Source organism: Filicampus tigris, chromosome 10 (genome assembly GCF_054856515.1).
Source record: "Filicampus tigris isolate MCC_2025a chromosome 10, RoL_Ftig_1.0, whole genome shotgun sequence".
Taxonomy (NCBI): domain Eukaryota; kingdom Metazoa; phylum Chordata; class Actinopteri; order Syngnathiformes; family Syngnathidae; genus Filicampus; species Filicampus tigris.
The window spans coordinates 24,523,843-24,542,623 of NC_141226.1; the positions used below are offsets into that span (position 1 = coordinate 24,523,843).

The following is an 18,781-nucleotide window of genomic DNA, read 5'->3' on the forward strand; positions in this document are numbered from 1 at the left end:
TTTCGTATGATTTTTTTTATTCCTTTCCAAGGTGACGGATGCGGGTCATGTGACCTTCGACCTAAGGCACAACAGGGAGGAGACTCAGGTTCCCTCAGACCCTTCAAAATAAGAGTAACGGTCCGTCTCATTTGAAATGCGATTCCAAACAGGACACACATCAGAGTAGCAGACTTGTTGTTCGACTCATTTTGCGTTAAATGCTTGAAGTCATTTTTAAAAAGCACAACAAATAGAAGAAAGTGACTTAAGACTTTGCAAGTATAACGTGTAAATATTGAAACAATATGAAAATGCCATTCACTAACAATATTGCTGCTGCATCCAAAAAAATACGTAGAAAATACAGAGTTGCCACTAGGTGGTGCTGTTACATGATATGCAATCGTGACACAGTATTTGGGTTTCAAGCTGTAGGATTTGTACATATGGATGGATGAAGGTATGATATAATAGCTCTCCATTTATACATGTTTGTCATCATTCATTTCACAATAAAATTTGCTTTTAAAACGCCTCGCTGATATTGCAATCTTGTGCAAACTGCTCCATCGTTGCAGCAGAACAATTTCCCAAACGCAACTACATCCTCTACTGTCAGGCCAAACAAATGGCAAACAAAAGCCAGTGTAAAGCTTCGTTCAACAAAATGTATTTAAAAAAAAAAAAAATATATATATATATATATATATATATATATATATATATATATGTGTGTGTGTGTGTGTATATGTATGTATAAGAATATAAGGGAAACTGATATTCTTCAAAGAGGCAAAAATTGTCATTCTGCAGGAATAAGTCAGATTTTTTTTCTGGGAAAAGTTTCTTTTTAAGGGAAAGCTTGTTCCCCAAGGAGAAAAAAAGTCAGCATCAAAGCTGCAATTTTACCATCAAGAAAAAAACATACTTGTGCGGGGGCCCATGGGGGGGACTTTTTTTTGCAGGAAAATGTCTTTTTTCAGGAGAATTTAACGATTGGTTTTCAACAGAGGAATTGGAAACAAATCTTTATCAAAAAACAAGTCACATTTAATTTATCCCCGCCCCAAAAAAATCTGGGCCACAGTTGAACAGTCCTTTTGGGCACGAATATTATTGTTTTGAGGAATAACAGTCAATAATAAAATAAAAGAAAATATTTTTTCTCTACAATAATTTTTTGGGGAGAAAATTATATTTTGGGGGTGGATGAACATTTCAATAAAAAAAAGTAGTTCGGAAAAGTAACTGTTTAAAGAGGGAACCCTCCCCGCAAAAAGTTGAAGAAAAAAGTGGCCTTTTGTTCAACAATAACCCCCCAGGAAAAAATGGTCAGTTTTTATTAATTAAAAAAGCCAATTTTTAAGTTAAAAAAAAAAACAAAACATTTTTTTCAAAGGAAATTGTGGGGAAGTTTTGGACAAAAAAGGCATAACCCCCTCCACAAAAAATTAAGAAAAAAGGTCTTTTCCAAGAAAAACAGGTCATACAATTTCACCCAAAAAAAGTCATTTTTTTCCCCCAACAAATTCTTAATCATCACAAGAATGTATATAACTATTCTTATTAAGGTTGGAATATTATGTGAATAAATTTTCATATTAATGAATTAGTTAAAATGCTTATTCTCCTTCATTAAATGCCAAATATGAAAACTTTTTCCAATCCAAGAATGTGACTTTTTCCTTGTTCTCGTCCGGCCGTTTTTTTTTTTAATTGAAAATTTGATCTCAATTTCTTTTTTCCGTGTGTCCACAAGACTCCTTCGCACATGACAAATATCGTTATGGAAAAAAAAAATACAAGTAACATTCCAGCCATCTTATCTTGATCCCGCACGTTGCGACAGACGTATTTACACAAAAGACTTGGTGGCGATGAAAAATAGTGAGGGCCAATTTGCGTTTGTTCCCTTTCTCTTCAAGGCGAGGTCTGCCTTGCAGCTCCACGCCAAAGCTGCTTGCTTGCTTGTTCGTTTGCAAAGTAGGAAAAGAGCACAACGGGAATATGACAGTGATGCCCAAGTCATCGCCATGACAACGAAGACGATGGCAAAGATGCCGACCAAGACTTTAGAGCTGATGTGGCTTCTTGTGGCCGTCTTCAGTCAGCTCATACCTGCGAGGTCACAAACAAAACTTTCATTTGACAAAAAAAAAATGTATTGAAAAAAAAGGCAGATTGTTTGGAGAAAGACTTTTTTTTCCCCAAGTAATAATTGAAGTAAAATAAAAAAACATTTGTCAACAAGAAACAAAAAAGGCATTTTGAACGGGAAAGTCAACCCCAAAATGTTCTTTACAATATCATGTTCGATGTAGCCCCACTAGTCTAAACACGGCATTCGGATTAATATTGCGTTTGTGGAATATCAGTTAAGCAGTAAAATGCACCCATTTTTAGCCATCTGTGTGGGCGGCCATTTTGTCACTTCTGTCGACTGAAAATGACATCACAGTTGCTCAGGGCTCAGGTAACAACCAAACACGACTCAGCTCCAGAAAACAGGTGAGCCGTAATTGAGCGTTACCCGAGCAACTGTGATGTCATTTGCAATTGACCGTGACAAGTGACAAAATGGCCGCGCCCTGAGATGGACAAAAATGGCTGGATTTTGCTGCTGAACTTATATTCCACAAACAGAATATTCAGGAGAATGCTGTGTTTTGACTAGTGGGCCTGCATAGACATATTCTTGTCAAGAAAATTTGGGGATTGACTTCCCCTTCAAGGTAATAAATTCACGATAAAAACAAACATTTTGTTTTTTTGTTGTTTAAGAAAAACAAAAATTGGGGTGTTTTCAAGAGGGGGAAAAGTTGTACAGAATGTTTAACAAATATACTTAACAAAAAAAATATACTTAACCCAAAAAATATTTCTGGGGAAAAAAGTCATGTCAAAGTAAAACACCAGTCAGATTTTCTTCCAAGAAAAAAAAAAGTTTTTATAGAGAAAAAAAAAGAGTTGCATGTTTTGAGAGCCAAACGTGTCTTTTCGGCATTTTAAAAAAATATTTTTTAGCGACAACTGACCATTGCGTCCATCCTTTGGCGGCGTCCTCGGGGTCCAACTTGACCAGAATCTGCCGGACAAAAAGGGCCCTTTTCTGTCAGCTTGCTCACATGACGTGCAACAAACACAAGATGGTGGAGACTTTTTTCTTTCTTTTGTTGTTGTTGCTGCTGCTGTTCTTTTTTTCTCGTACCTTTCCGAGCAGGCCCTTGTGTTTGGACAGCAGCCTGCCGCTGTTTTTGACGGCCACGTCCAGAACTCTCCTGTGGAGCTCCACCAGGGACACGTTGAACTCAAAGCTGAGCACATCAAAAATAAATACATAAATACATTTTATGTAAGTATGTGTATTTTTGGGAGAAAATGCTTTACTTTAGTTCAGTTTTATTAGCGTTAGTATTAGTTTGAGGCTTTTTTTAAAAATTACTATGTGGAGTATTTGTTGAGTGCAAGATAAAAAAAAGGTCACTACCTTTAAGTGCTGTCTAATAAAGTAGATTACAACTGTTTGTTTGACCTTTATTTGCACGCTTGTACAGTAATATCAAAATAAATAAATTTCTTTCAAATGAACCCCAAATTGCTCATGTATGATCATAATTAACAAAGACGAAAACAAAGCACATTTTCAGAATCCTTTTGTTTGTTTTAGTCAGTTTTATAAACATAAGATAAGGATGGGCAACTGGTGACAACCACACTCTCGAGTGGCTCCTTGATTCATTCCCCCATCATGAAAAAAAGAATAAATAAAATAAAATATTTTTTAAAAATTGGAGAGGATTTTTTTTCGCTTTACAAAACCCCAAAACGTGTCACAAAACGCTGATAAACTTTCAATGTATTTTTTCCAGAAAAAAATGGGGGGGTAATTGGAGAAGGCGGTAATCGTGAATTCATGTGGCGAAATGTGAATAGGCATCAACTGTAGTTTAAAACTGCAACATCAATACTAGATGGCACACATGGCTTAGTTGCGCAGTTTTGTGCCATCCTTGAATGGTCATTTTTACACAAGCAAGCAAGATGTAGTTTTGTTTCTCAAAAAGAATTTTTTGTTATGAAGAAAAATGTTTTTACCCCCCAGTTGTAGTTATTTGGATCTAGCTTCCGTTAGCCACTTACGTCTGGTCATAAACGGGGTTGAGCGTTTTCTTGAAAGTGTGAGTTTTTCTCCTCCCCGAGCGTCTCTTGTCCGGAAGCAAGTAGAGGCGCACGTACGGGTCGGAGCCGTGTTCGCTGAACGAGATCAGGTTCCTGAGGACGACGACGACAGCAGCAGCAGCAGGAAGTCATTCTCCGCCCACTTGCACTCAATTCTCACAGTCGACTGTTGTTCAGCCCGGCGTGCGCGCTACCTGCAGGCGTGGACCACCACCACCAGTTTGTTCCTTTGGGAGCTGTGTCTCACCGTCAGCTGGATCTCCCCCAGGGGGAAGTAGCTGGGTCCAGAACCACTAAAAGGCACGCACACACACACACACACACACACACACACCAAAGTTTGGCGTTCACAGCTGCACACACTCGCGTTTGAAGATCATTTGAGTTGCGAGTCGTTTGAAGCGCTCGTCAAACGTCTTTCGTCGACTTTCTAAGCGACTGTTTGTCAAGCTCTTCGGGAGACAACGTCAAGTTCTGAGTTGAACTGATGCACGTGAATTCAAATTGTCGGCAGTTTAAAGCATTTGAGGGGCGGCTTCTTTTTCTTTTTCATTTTTTCTTGCCGCATACAGTATTTGAAGCCCAATTGAAGCAAATTGGACAAGAGCGTTTTTGACAGGACAGCGACGAAATGCCGCCGCTCTCCTCGCAAACGGAGCACGTAAAAGCGACGGCCTTACTCGAGCCCTTGTTTTAGTGCGGGCAAAGTATGGACGGGGAGATTTTTAGAGTTGCGAGGACAAAAACGGTGCGCTGTACTTCTGCATCTGCTGGAGTCTCTGCTGCAGCTCGAGCGCGGCGAAGGGGTTGGAGATGTCGGAGGCGATGCTGGGCGTGGCCTCTTTGCCTCCGTCCAGGAAGTGCTGCGAGCCCATGATGGCCACGTGCGACGAGCTGCGTCCGCGCTCGGCCAGGCTGCCGCCCTTGGGCCGGCCGTCCGGCGGCGGCGGCGGCTCCTCCTCGGCCTCGCGCCGCCGCCGCAGGGCGTCCTGGCCCGACACCGAGTACGAGCGCGAGAAGGCGGCGCCCGACTCCGACGACTCGGGCGGCCGCGGCGGCGGGTGGGCGGGACTGGACTTGGGCCCGGATGAGGCCTGGTTCCGCTCGGTGCCCGAACATGCGCCTTTGTCCGGACACAGTACCTGAAAGTGGGCATGAGGTGAGGTTTTTTCTTTTAAGTATGTTCGTTTTTATTTTAGTCAGTTCACAAAACAGTGTTTTCAATTTTAGTTGAAATGATTTTGTTTGTTTTCACCAACTATGATAACCTTGAGAACTCTTTCTCAAAGGTCTTTGCGCCACGAATGATGCAATCAAGAAAACGATGAGCTGACCGAGAGGATGAAAGGCAAACTTTTCTGGTTTTCCACCTTTTGAACCAAGAAGGCTTCCTCACATGCATCCTAGCTCAATATTTTCACTCACCAGACTTTCAATCTCGAGGCGACATAACGCCCCCTAAGGAAGAGGCGGAGTTTGGCGCCCCTTGTCGGCCAGTTGGCGCAATTTGCCCAACGTGAGTGACATTTGCAATGGTGGGCACGAGGCTACTTTTGTTTGTTTGAAGTGAGGTGGGCGCAGGTGTTTGTTACCCGCAGAGCCATCTTCATCTTGAGGCTGCAGCTGGGCCCCGAGTTGCGCAGAGGGAAGGGCTGGTTGAGCGTCATGTCGTCGGCCTCCAGCAGGCGGCCCAGAGGCAGCAGCAGCGTGCCCAGCGTGCAGTTGTCGTGCTTGGCGTCCTTCACCTAAAACACACAGCAGCGCGGAAAAACAATCCAGGCGCCTCCGCGTGGCGGACGGACGGCGCTTGGCTTTTGTGTACCTCCACTTCCAGGTCTTGAGTCTTGGGGTTGTGGATCAGGAAGGAGAAGGCTTCTTCCCACACCGGCTCGTTGGTCTTGTAGCGCGTCTGCCGGGGCGCAAAAGCAACCGTCGCCTCATTTCAAGATGAGCTTCAGAGTTCACATCCTCGACTTTGACTCGACTAGTAATAGTGGCACGCATTGTTTCAACACCCCCCCCCCCTTTTTTTTTTTACCCGAGAACACTGACGTTAAAATTAGTAACGTTGGTTACATTTAACCCGATATAATTTATGTAAACGTACAACACTGCATGTATGCCGAATTGGAATTTCCCAATAGAAAATATCGCTTAACAAAATGGTGTGGGTGAAAATCACCCGACGTTAGTGTTCCGGGGCTAAACTAGCCTTGACGCCTTGAAGGGCGTGTCCAATGTCGCTTTTTTAAATGCTGTAATTGTGCCGCTGAAAAACGGATAGCGGGGCACAAAGGGCCCCCGGGCCGTAGTTTGGACACCCGAAATGATGACGTTGTAACTTTGCCGCGAGTTTTGCGCACGCAAACTTTTCTCACCTTGCTCTCGTGGGACTTGTGACCCACCCGGAGCTGGACAAACGGACTCGGATCGCTGGTCACTTTCTTGCCGGCCTGCGCGGCGTGGACAGAAAAGTTCAAAAAAAGATGCGGAAGAACACACCATTCCAGTGACATGCGCGCGACATGCCGTTTGACAGTGAAAATACGTTCCGTTGACATTAAAGGACAAAAGATGTTCTCAGTGAGGACGTAAAACACAGACGGTGAAAAGAAGCCAAAAGCAGGAATGGCCAAAACGCACCACCTTGACATCGACTTATTTACAACACAGGCGGGACACCATTTATGTTAGCAAGCCACACGAACGCATGCATTTTGAAAAAGTTTTTTTCCTCCGAAAGGGAGGAAGAAAAAAAAATGGGTTCAAAGCAACAGGCGGTGCTGCCTTTGTGTGTGTTTCCTGGTGTGCTCCCTGCGTGTGTGCGCGTGTGGTTACCTTGAAGGCCTTATCAAGCGAGGCCTTCTTCAGCCCCACCTGCTTGAACTCGAAGGGATTACACTAGGGGATGGAGGCCGGGGGGTGGGGGGGGGGGGAGACAGCCAACACACGCACGCACAAATAGGCACACCAGCAGATTAATAGGGAAGAGCATGCAAGGGAAGGAAGACACACACACACACACACACACACACACCCACACAGAGACAACGGGCTTGATTAGTGAACACCCCCCTTCATTGAGCAGTAAGACGGAAACGCTGCTTGAGGCCCAGTCGTGACAGGCGCGCCTTGAGATGAGATGCGAGTCCAATTGCTTGCGTGACGACGCTCGGCGCTCAAACGCCGCACACGAATCAAATGAGCGGAAATGCCATGCATACCTTCCGGCCTCCGCCAGAAAAAAACATTTTTTTGTAAGGCGTCTTTGAAGGAATATTTGTAAAAATGTACTATCCAAACAAACAGTAATGGCATAAATGTTTGATAGCATTGAGCTAGCAGAAGGCAAACTTGTGTGGCTGTTTGACAGACACGACGCGTCATTCTCACGTTTTGCTTCCGAGTCAAAGCAAAAACGTGTATGTGGGGTCACTCGTGTCTCAAGGCACCGCTGCTTGTCCACATTTGGGAAAGCAAACACTCTGTCCTGGCTGTTCATCGTCCAGAAATCGGATTTCTTGACGGCCATGAATATAGGCGTGGACCACAAAGCAGCTCGTAAGAAATGTGCGGAAGGACAAGAAGAAATGACCAAGACTGATGTTTCATATTTGCACACAGTTGGGGAGGAATCAAGACGAAGGAAGACGTCAACCGAGAACATTTTGTTCCAAAAATAATACGAAATAAACCAACAAATCCAGCAAAATGACATGTGAATCGTTTAAAGACAAATGAAGAGAAGCATGTTTTTTCTTTTTCTATTTTTAGTTTGAGCGTTTCGACGTGGACAAGTGAGTCCGGAGCGTAATTAGCTTCATTTTTCATTTGCTTTAGGAGCGAATTGCTACGTCACGGCTTCATGCAGGATGCGGCAATAGAAGAGCTATGAATATTCATCATCTATTTAACGGGAGCTGACTTAAGGCGGCATGTTGTCAAGCGTCAAGCGCTGGGTCGCAGCATATGCTGCATGTCAAAGATCAAGGCTCAAAATATTTTCCCTGTCTTTCCTTGTGAAGCAGTTTGCCCTTCTGTGACATCAATACTTTTTGGGGGAAATTTTATTATCATGTAACACATGTGTTTTTCTTTTTTAAACAATCAACAGTTTTTATCTCTTGAATTGACATCGTGTGGAGCAGCAGAGTGTATTTTCATGACTAGAAGCGAAGCTAAATTCATATTCACTAATTACTCATATTTTTTGTGTCGAGCTCAAAAATCAAACTCAAAACTCTGGATTGTATTGTGAAAACAAACAGATTCCATTCTTGATATTCGAAATATTTGATCATATACGATCCTTCTTCTGACCCATCTCCTCCTGGCTAACGTCTCAATCTGAGGTTAGCATAGCAATTAGCATGTTTTGTAGCTTATTTGCCGCCACGGAGGCGATGATTACTGACTTAGCAGCGATTCCGCAACGTGTTTAGCCAGCCCGAGCGCGTTGCTTGCTAGCTAGCTAGCTGCAGCGGCCAAGTAGCACCAAGCTTCCCTTTATTGGGCGCGTGCGAGTAGCACCACACTCGTGGACTTGCCGACGACGTCATAAGCGTCCGGTGTACACGACTTCTCTAGACAGGGGCGGCGCGCGCACGCGGCCCTGTGAAGCTTTCCGAGACCGTCTCGGTGGTGGATTCTCAGTTTTGCTAGTCAAAGTGTTTTGACGAAGCGCAAAATGAACATTTTGCCACTCAAATTGCAATGTGAAACCCGAGCGCTTCTTTTGAGCCTTGCAATATACGATAACGTCGAGGCAATAAAGGACTGCAGCCGCGACGCACTAAAGACTCGACCACGAGGCGCTCTAAAGCAGTCTTTGCGCATTTTCAGCAACCTGCAAACATGTCAGATCTCTGAATTGACTACGCGGGCGCTTGAAGAGAGTTGCTGACTTGTTTTCCCAAATCCAAAAGCATCAACGCATGCGGTTGGTTGCAAGGCAGCCAAGCTCGCCCGCCTGGCCGGCCGCGACTCACAAATAAGCTGCGGTAGAGCGAGGCCGTGTTGTCGCAGAACACCAAAGCGGCGGCGCGCCGCTCGGAAAGATGCCCGCTGCCCACGTTGCCCTCGAACACGCTCTTGGCGCGCCGCAGCGAGACCGGAGGGAAAAGAAGAAGGACAAGGTGGAAAGGGAAGCAGAGGAAGCGGACAAAGAGGAGCATGGCGACCGCGGTGGCGGCAGAACTGAAACACAACTGAAAGGACTCAACAAAAGCAAAGTCGGGAAGCCTCCGGAAGACGCCGAGAGGAGAACCTTGGCCCTGACTCAACAGTCGGTCGGGTCAAGAGTTCACAATAAATGCATTGACGCTGTCTATATCAATTCAAATTGTAATTGACATGTAAAAGTTAATTTCAACATTACATTTTCATCTCAAAATGGTTCAACTTCTACATGTCTTTTCTCTTAAGTATTCATGAATGGTTTCATAGGATCGTAATAGCATGTTTTTTTTTAAAATAACTATTGACCCCATTTGTGAGAAATATCAAGTGCCAAACTTCCTGTATAATTAAATAAATAAATAAATGACTCTTTTGTACAATTACAAAATCAAATGATTATACAGTAATATTAAGAGGATGACAGCTGCGTATACCGTTGTTGTGAATCTGTAATTGTGCATATTTTGTTTTTCCAAATTTCATAACTGACTTGTGTGTGACACCCGTAAATTCTCTTCACCAAAAAGAAAGAAAGAAACAAAAAGAGAATAGAATAGAATAGCTTTGAATTGTAAAGAGACTTTGTGGCTCTGACTCGCCATTTTATGAGGTATACAAAGTGTCCCAAATAAAGTGGCTAGCAAGATGAATTCACACGTAACAGCAAAGAAGCTTGTGTTTTGTTTTAAGAAGCAGCAGTCCAAGGATGTCCACCCGACTTTCGGATTAGCTTTGCGCGTGCGCGTGGACTCACCGGCAGGTTGCGCGCCGAGTCCAAGAAGACGACGAGCAGCGCCGAGGAGAGGCCGTCGTTGGCTTTGCCGCGGTCGGCGCGGATGGCGGCCAGAGCCTGAGAAGCGGGAAGCGAAGGAGGAAGTGACATCGCCGCAGGAGGAAGGGCCGAGCCGAGCCGAGCCGGGCCGGGCCGGGCCGGGCCGTCCTCGCCGCCGCTGCTCACCTGGTCCAGCTTGTCGGGCGTGGACAGCAGAGACAACCACTCCAGCTTCAGGTGCAACTTTCCGGAAGCCACGCCGTCCAGAGTGAACCACTGCACGCACAAAACACCGGACCAGCGTCACCGCGCTGCAATCAGTTGAGACGCTCTCGGCAGAGGATAAAGAATGTGTGTTCCTCAACTGTTTGTGTTCAAATAGCCGCTGCTTTAAGGCTCACAGCACCACGGCTAGCCATGCTAAGTATTAGCCCGTTGATGGCGTTTTCTTTGACTTTGATTTTTACGTTTGAATTGGTTCTTAGCGCAGGTTTGCTGGTTTTTATTTTTTCAGAAAATGCTTCATTTGAGCTTAGTTTGACCTCGTATACACGGAGTATTTGTCCAGTGCAAGATAAACCAAAAAGGTCACAAAGTAGTGGGTAGTAAAGTAAAGTAGAATTCTCAAACGACTGCTTGACCTTCCTTCTTGTGTACGAGCGCGCAGCAAGAGCAAAAGAAACATTTCCAATGAACTGCGAAGCTCATGCGTGATATTATTTGACAAAGACGAAAACAAAGGACATTTTGACGGGAACCGCAGTTTGTTTGAGATGTCCTTTCAGTTACTATTCTTTTTTTTAAAAAGCATTTTCATTTTATTTCACAAACAAAAGCCTTTTTTTTTCAATTTGAGTTTGATTTCGTTTGCTTTGGTGAAGACTAATAGCGGTGGTTAGCATTAGGCTAGCTGAGGCTGTGCGGTTGTTTTAAACAAAGCCACAACATGTTCATTCAACGGCTAACTGCGACTTCCCTTTCATCTCGGGGGTTAACTTACTGCGGCGGGTTTCCCTGTAAGCTGCTGTGCGGAAAAGCATTCGGGTGTCGATCATGTGGGCCCGCCCCCTCGCCCGCTTACCTCGTCCACTTTCTGCTCCTTGGAAACCTCGCCCAGGTCGATGGTCACGCTGGAACGACAACGACACAACCGCAACGGTGATGTTGACTCTGCGTCCATGTTTCACTGCCAAATTCACTGCCAAAAACGTTTTTACTCGTCTTTTCAAAGTTCAGCCATTAAATCCCAGGGACCTATTTATATTTTTTTCAAGCGTTAGGATAAAAGGGGGTCTGAAAATGTCCGGCAGTTTAAAGACTTAAATAGAGTGGCTTATAGTCTTCTATCTTATAGTCCGGAAAATACGGTATATAGCTTTTACGATGGATTTCAAGGCATTTACATTTGGGGCTAACTTCAGCTCTATGGCAGCTTGTTCCATTTGCGTGCAGCGTAACGGCTGAATGCCGACGCACCGTGTTTGCTGTTGTATCCCATCGTTGTGTTGTTGTGTTAAGGTTTAAGCCAAAGACGACGTTGCATCGTGCCGATGCGCGCTACGCCCACAGCGTGCTAGGCGTCACAAAGTTGCTATCGTCACATTGTGCGGGTGAGCATTGAGTTGCGGCGCGCACCTTCCCAGCACGTCGTCTTTGTCGGTGTCTTCGTCGTACAGCTGCACCTCCAGGCTTTGTCCGTCGGCCTCCATGACCTCCGCCTGCGCCGCACAAACGCACAGCCGTCAGCACGGCACCAGGCCCGCGCGCGGCGGCCGACACGACGGAGCCTCCTGACCTCGTAGACGGCGTTCCACTTGGGGTTGACCGTCTCGTGGATGACTTTGCTCTGGAAGAGCTGGTTGCCCACCCGGATGACCCCGTAGGGGTCCGACTTGCCCTTGATGAGGCCGCCCAGGAACTTGTCCTTGCCCAGAAGGTCCTGGGCCTCCATGAAGTGGATGCGCAGGATGCCCTGACGGCCCAGGCGGGCGTTAGCGGGTGAGCGCACACAAGTCAGCGGAAGCCTGAACGCGGGTGGGCGCGGGCTAGGGATGGACACATTATCCGCCGGGCCGATATTCGGCCGCATCGGTCTTTTTTTTTTTAATCCGACGGACGATAATAGATCCATTTAAAACTGTGTTGAAATCAAACAAAGATATGTGACTGTTGAACTTTTCTATCATTTTCAAAGACTTCATTTTCTGTAGAAATCTACATGGAGCCATTTTTGAAGTTTACATTTAACTTTTGAAGACATGCTAACGATCCTGGGTGCTCCTGGAACTTTTTGTTAGAATTTTAGAACAAAGACGTCAATTCTCAAAAATGTATAGTAATAATAATAATACCCCAATAAAATCAACATTATGCAAATATGATAAATTGTTCAATATGCTTAAAGACGTTTCAACAAAGTTAAGCGTTTCAATCTTTTGTTGTTGTTGTTGTTAGACTTTGATGCCAATATTTTCCCTTTTACGGAAAATGAATATGGGCTCCAAATGCGGTTGATCGGCCTCCTTGACTGCCAATAATGGCTATGGGCCCTGAAAGAAAAAAAGACGTGGGTCTATCTCTAGTGTGGGTGTGGGGGGCGGGGGTCATACTTTGGGCACAGGGAAGAGGAGGTGGTCCAGCTGGGCCTCGCCCACCAGAGGGATGGTGATGCGGTTGGGCAGCACCAGGAAGCTGCAGATGATGTCCTGGATCAGGCTGTCGGACAAACCGCTGATGGCGACAAGAAGGAAGAAGGAAGCCAGCGTAAAGACGGCAGAAGAGGACGTCACGCACCAAGGCATTTCTGGAGAGAATGTTGATTAAGGCAAGCTGAACCAACGGCTGCCCGATCAAGTGGGACCAAACAACACAAATGGTGAGAAGGAGTGTGATGAGCTGTCCTCGACGAGAGAAACAATTTGAAGCTGCAATGCTTTGAATTGGTCATAAACGTGTGGAAATTGGGAGGCAAACGTCTCTTTGATTTGGAGCTTTTCTTTTTGGAAAATCGGGGGGGAAATACAGTCTGAAGTTAGAACGGTTTGAATCGGACAAGAAATGTGGAAATTGCTGGCTAGTGTGAAAAAACAACAACTTCATTTGGAATTTGAAATTGAAAATTGAATTGGAATGAGGCAATAAACATGTTAGTTAGAAGCAAATTGGTAGAATGTCTGAATTTGGGGCTTTTATTTTGAAAATTCCAAAAATGAACAAGAATGAATTGAATGGTTTGAAGTGGGAATGTTTGAATTGGTCTAGAAATGAAGTTGGAGGCCTTTGGGAATTTTATTGTGAAATTTGAGGAATGTTGGAGATGGAAATGAGTTGAACACGTCTGATGTTGGAATGCTTTGAATCGGTCAAGAAATATGCTGATTGCAAATCGGTCTATAAAAAAATTCTTTTGAAAAAGTAACATTTTTGAGCTGAATGCAACGTTTGCAACAGCCAGCCAAGAAATGTGGAAAATGGAAGTATGCATTTAGAAATCTCTTCAATTTGGAGATTTTATTTGGGGAATGAAAATGAGTTCAACAGTTTGAAGTTGGATTGTCTGACTCTGTCAAGTAATGCAGAAGGAGAAAGGGCATAATGTAGAATATGTCTGAAGATCGGATTTGTGTGTGTGTGCGCGTGTGTGGCTAAATGTGCGATTTCGTGCGTTGATGTCATCGTGTACCGAATGAAGTGGCCACCGGCGTGTCTCCAGCTTTCATTTGAAGACGTTTTTCAAAGCTTTCTGAGGCCACTCCCATCAAATTGAACACCTCCCAATCAACGTGACCACGAAGAGCGGGCGACATTTGATGAAATACAATTTAGTCCTCCTGCTATTACTTGGCCCGTTTGAAGTGAAATCCAAAAATACATATTGTAAGCAAGTTTGGGGTATGAAACTTGCTTGACCTAATACGTGTAAACTAACACGTGGGTCAATCTTTCGTTTCACATATTTGCGATTGAAAGGCTTGCCAAATCAAGTGAATGCCGTAATCATGCAGTTGCGCATCTGAAGTGACACCAAATGTCCACTAGAGGGCGCATAAATACACTGTTGCGCCCAACTCGTCTCCTCCTCATCTTTTCTGTTTCCTGCAATTGGACTGCGCGCACGGAAAGATCCTTTGCGCTCTGACTCAACTTGCCCGCCCACACGCACGCACGCACGCACGTGCGCGTGCTCGCACACGGGAGACAGCTTGTTCACTTCTCCTGCAGTATTTGTATGGTAGGTGTGTTAACTTGGCAAGATATGCGCATTCCAGGTGGAAACACGCGCGCAGGCAGACTGTCAAAGTGAACAGGGTGGGAGAAGGGAAGGTCCCAAGCGCTCGATCGCACGCGCACGTGTATACACGCACATGCGCGCACGCACGCTTAGAAAGTAAAAAGGGCAGGGCAAGTACAGCTCACCCACTGGGATCTCACATAAATAGACACTCTCTCTCTCACACACACACACACACACACACACATAACGTCAGTCACGCACGCACGAAGGCACGCACGCAGGCACGCACACCCTCCACTAACCGCACACACGTACACGCCCAGACAAATTGACGAAGCCACTCACTCGCGCACGCTCACTCTCTCAAGAGGCTTTCTTTCCAACAGGCCCACTCTGACGTACACTCCCACAGGCCGAGTATGAAAGTGAAAACGGGCGTGGCCATGCAGGGACTCGAGTGCGCGCGCCGCCAAACGACACGGACCCGTCGAACGAGGACGACAACATTTCAAAAGGCCGAGGCTCCGGCCAAGCCGGTTTGTGTGTGATGGAAACAAACAGGAAGTGAGCAGGAAGCCCCGATCACATCCTCTCGCCCTTTTTATTTCTTCTAGAGGCCCCAAATTGTCCTTGTCCTTCCGCCGCCGCCTTGACCAGATCAAAGCTTCAAAGCATCCAACGCATGCCAAAAGAATTCTAAAACACCCGGGTAAAAAAAGGTTGCGTGTGAGGCGACTCTTACATGGAAGACTTCTGACTAAGCTTTTTGCAGATACACGCTTGCGTGTTGCCCCAAAATTCTGCAACGCAGCACCCACAAGATTTTTGGGGGCGTCATTTTTGCCAATACGTCATGCGTCCCTCTCACACACTGTTTGCGGTTTGCGTTGTGTCGGCCGCTAAATCAGCAAGAGCTAATCGGGCTTAATGGCGCCAATAATCCCGCCACGTACTTGATCCCGGGAATGTCCAGCATGTTGGTCAGGCCCGTCCAGTTGATGTCCAGAAACTGCAAGACACAACCACACGGAAAAACATTTTTTTTTTCAAAAGGCCATTTTTACGATTGACGCCCATGCACACAATTCTTGAAATGGTGTATCAAAATGAAGTGGCACGTGCAATGGAGTGACAATGTTGTCACACTGAGGTGTGTGAGCACGCGTGTGTTTGCTGTGTAACCGGCCAGTGCGTGTCCTTTAAAAGATGACATCGCAAGGACATTTCATATGTGTGTGTGTGTGTGTGCGCGCGCGTCTTTCAAAAACTGACATCGCAAGGATGTTGTGTGCCTAAGCGTGTGTGTCTTTGAAAAGATGACATCACAAGGACGTTTAGCGTGTGCGTGTGGATGTCTTCAAAGCTGACATCACAAGGACGTTGCGTGTTCAAGTGTGCGCGCGTGTACAACCGTGTGCGTGCGCGCGATGTCACAAGAGGTTGCGTGCGTGCGCGTGCGTGTGTGTTATAAGCTGAAATGACAAGGTTGCTGCGCGCGCGCCAACACGAGGCAGAGAGAGACTGTGAGTCAGCAGCTCCGAGATTCCGCATGTCGGCAAAGCTGGAAAAGATCAGACAAGAAGCTTAACGGCGGGCGAGGGTGCCAAAAACTGGTGCACTTGTGCTCACTTCGCTACTCTGCACAATCCCAAAAATGTGCTGGCAAAGTCGAGTGAGACTAAGTCGAATTTTTAATTGGTTGTTGAGAGAGAAAGTGCAGGCCAGTAATCAAAGCCGATAATCAGGTGATAGCAATCAAAATGTCTGCTAAGCGAAACCGAAGCACGCAAACTGCCGTGAAGCCGCAATGCATCATGGGTGTCCAAACGCTTGTCATTGGACTGCGCACGCACGCACACGCACCAAGAAACATTCCAAACACGCAGAACCGAACGACAAGCACGCCGTCAATAAGGAAGCTAAAGGCTAACTAAAATAAAGTCTCAATACTTCATGCAAAAAAAACAAATGCTAACACAGAACGCAAAAAGGCTAAAATTGCTAACAAAAATAAATGCTGAAAGGCTACATCGAGATACGAGCCAATTTGTTGCTTTGACTTGCGAGTGCAAATTTGAGACAGAGTACAAACGCCAGCTGTGAGTCCAAGCGACTTTGCAACAAGCAGCAGTTTGTATCCGATAGAACGAGCGAGCAATTGTTCCAAAAAGAGGCTTGAAGCTTTTTTTTGGGCCACTCCCGGTTCTGGTTAACTGATCAAACTAAACATAAAACAAAGATAATCAATTACACTTTGTGTATTTCAAATCAACCGCATAGTCCATGAGCTTAACGCCACCGCTAACGCATAATGAGAAACATCACAACGGCTAACAAAGACGATCCACGTTCCGGCGTTACGTCCCTTTTAGCAACGGATACGGGGACAGACAAAGCAACAGCGCTCGCAGTCACATATTGTTTATCCTCTGCCAAGAACGACTACTATTCGTGCAGCTTACTGAGCAGCTGCCCTACAATCTGCCTTATACTGCCCACAGGGGCCCCAATCGCACCGCACGCAAACCAGGAGGAGCAGCACAAAAAGTATGCCCAAAAACATTTCATTCTTTACATTCCGTTTGTTCATGTCAATACTGAATGTTTTCTTCGAGTACAATATTATAGAGTGCTACTTTTATGGTTGATAAACACATTGGGGGGGGCTGGAATGGATTCTCGGCATTTCCATTCATTTTGATGGGCAAAGATCATTTGAGTGGTTTGAGTTACAAGCATGGCCACAGAACGAACGAAAGGCTTATGTCAAGGCACGCCAGTCAGTCAGCCCGCCTGCTGCGGCTCGGGACTTCCCGCTCGATGTTGCCCTCAAGCGTGTCGGAACGAAACTATGAGCTTTGGGCAACTGAAATCAGTTAGGGTGGGTAACGATATCGGGGAGGGCATCTGACAGGGAGGGGAAACAGAAGCCGAAGAAGAGGAAGAAAGCAGACGTCACGTGACTTACGGGTTTCTTGAGGAAGAAGACGGAGAGCGCGCCAATGAGAGGCATGTCGCCCAGGAGAGGCTCCATCACCACACGCATCACGCCGTGAAGCTAAACAAAAAGACCACAACAATCATTCATCGGCGCGATTTGATTTAGCACGGTTAAAAATGATCACACAACTAAACACTAAAGGCCAAACACAAAATGCTGAACACGAAACGCAAACACACACAGACCGATACTGATAAAACGCTAATAATGCTTCAAATGAAATGCTCAACATGAAGAACTATGCCAAAATGCAAAAATCATGGCAAAAACAAAGGCTAAGTACTAAATGCTAAACATTAAGTGCTAAATACAAAATGCTAAACACGGGATGCTAAAATGCCAACTTAAATGCTAAAGACTCATCAAAACTGAATGCCGACCTAAAATGCTCAAATAAAATAGGTTTCAAGGCTAAATGTGAAATGTGGAATACAAAACACTGAACATCAACTGATAAAAATACTAAAAATCCCCCCCTAAAAATATAAATAGTAAATGCTAAATGTGAAATGGAAAAAATGCTAACAAAAATAAAGAACAGGAAATGCTGATCATCAAATGCTAAAAAATAAATAACGTTCAATAGTGGCGGAAAATGTGACAAATTAAAGGCAAAATACAAACGCTAATCATGAAATGCCAACAAAAATAAAGACAAAGTACTAAATGCTATAAATACTAAATACAAAGTGTGAAACTTTTGAATGCTAAAAATAACAACTACATGCAAAGAGCTAAATATGAAATGCGAAAAAAATGAAAGCTAAATACAAACATTAAATGCTTAATAGAAAACAAGCAAAGCTTAAAGTTAAATACGACACCTAAAAACTAAATGTGAATTGCGCAACACAAAATGTAAACACCCATGTGCCACAGAAAACGATAAACATTTGATCGGCATTGTGTTTCCTTTGAAGTGGAATCAATCGGCACGTTGTTGATGTTGTTGTCTTGACTGACAACCTAATCCTGCCGCTTTGCGCGACGTCCGCTACCGCGCACTCATGCGTAGCGTAGCGTCTGACAAAACCACAGCTGGCTGTTGTCCTCACCTTTCTCGAAACGTCAAATAGCCTACTAAAAATGCTAACACAATAAAGGCTAAGTACTACATGTTAAACATTAAATGTTAAAAATCCCGCCAAAAATTTAGGCTAAGTACAAAATGTTTAACATTAAATGCTACAAATGCTCACCAAATAAAAGCTAAACACTAAACGATAAAGAGTAAATGGTAAAACTGCTTACATTAAAGCTAAGTACTAAATGCTAAACAAAAAAAATGCTAAAAATACTGAGAAAAAGGCTGAATACTACATTCTAAAAATGTAACCCCTTAATACAAAACATTGTACAGGAAAATGCTATAAATACTGCTGAAATTAAAGGTCAAGCACTTTTTGGGCAAAATATTTGCTGTAGGTGGTCAGAA

At 44.8% G+C, this 18,781-nt stretch overlaps 1 protein-coding gene across 3 annotated transcripts in view; it reads right to left on the bottom strand.

The window, feature by feature from the left end:
* The window catches only part of esyt2a (extended synaptotagmin-like protein 2a), a 26,137-nt gene continuing 7,356 nt past the window's right edge, over positions 1 to 18,781 (bottom strand). The window contains exons 7-24 of one of the 3 annotated variants that reach the window (XM_086042118.1): positions 17,314 to 17,403; positions 15,299 to 15,354; positions 12,721 to 12,841; positions 11,907 to 12,083; positions 11,747 to 11,829; positions 11,193 to 11,241; positions 10,298 to 10,387; positions 10,094 to 10,189; positions 7,000 to 7,062; positions 6,540 to 6,614; positions 5,984 to 6,070; positions 5,754 to 5,906; positions 4,921 to 5,303; positions 4,356 to 4,454; positions 4,123 to 4,254; positions 3,191 to 3,296; positions 3,018 to 3,067; positions 1 to 2,100 (exon numbers count right to left, since the gene is read on the bottom strand). In XM_086042118.1, coding sequence (XP_085898244.1) covers positions 2,055 to 2,100; positions 3,018 to 3,067; positions 3,191 to 3,296; positions 4,123 to 4,254; positions 4,356 to 4,454; positions 4,921 to 5,303; positions 5,754 to 5,906; positions 5,984 to 6,070; positions 6,540 to 6,614; positions 7,000 to 7,062; positions 10,094 to 10,189; positions 10,298 to 10,387; positions 11,193 to 11,241; positions 11,747 to 11,829; positions 11,907 to 12,083; positions 12,721 to 12,841; positions 15,299 to 15,354; positions 17,314 to 17,403 — 1,956 coding nt within the window. In that variant the 3' untranslated portion in view covers positions 1 to 2,054. Of the gene's footprint in view, positions 2,101 to 3,017; positions 3,068 to 3,190; positions 3,297 to 4,122; positions 4,255 to 4,355; positions 4,455 to 4,920; positions 5,304 to 5,753; positions 5,907 to 5,983; positions 6,071 to 6,539; positions 6,615 to 6,999; positions 7,063 to 10,093; positions 10,190 to 10,297; positions 10,388 to 11,192; positions 11,242 to 11,746; positions 11,830 to 11,906; positions 12,084 to 12,720; positions 12,915 to 15,298; positions 15,355 to 17,313; positions 17,404 to 18,781 lie in introns of those variants that run through there. The other 2 variants (XM_086042119.1, XR_015088264.1) reach the window with 2 other exon arrangements.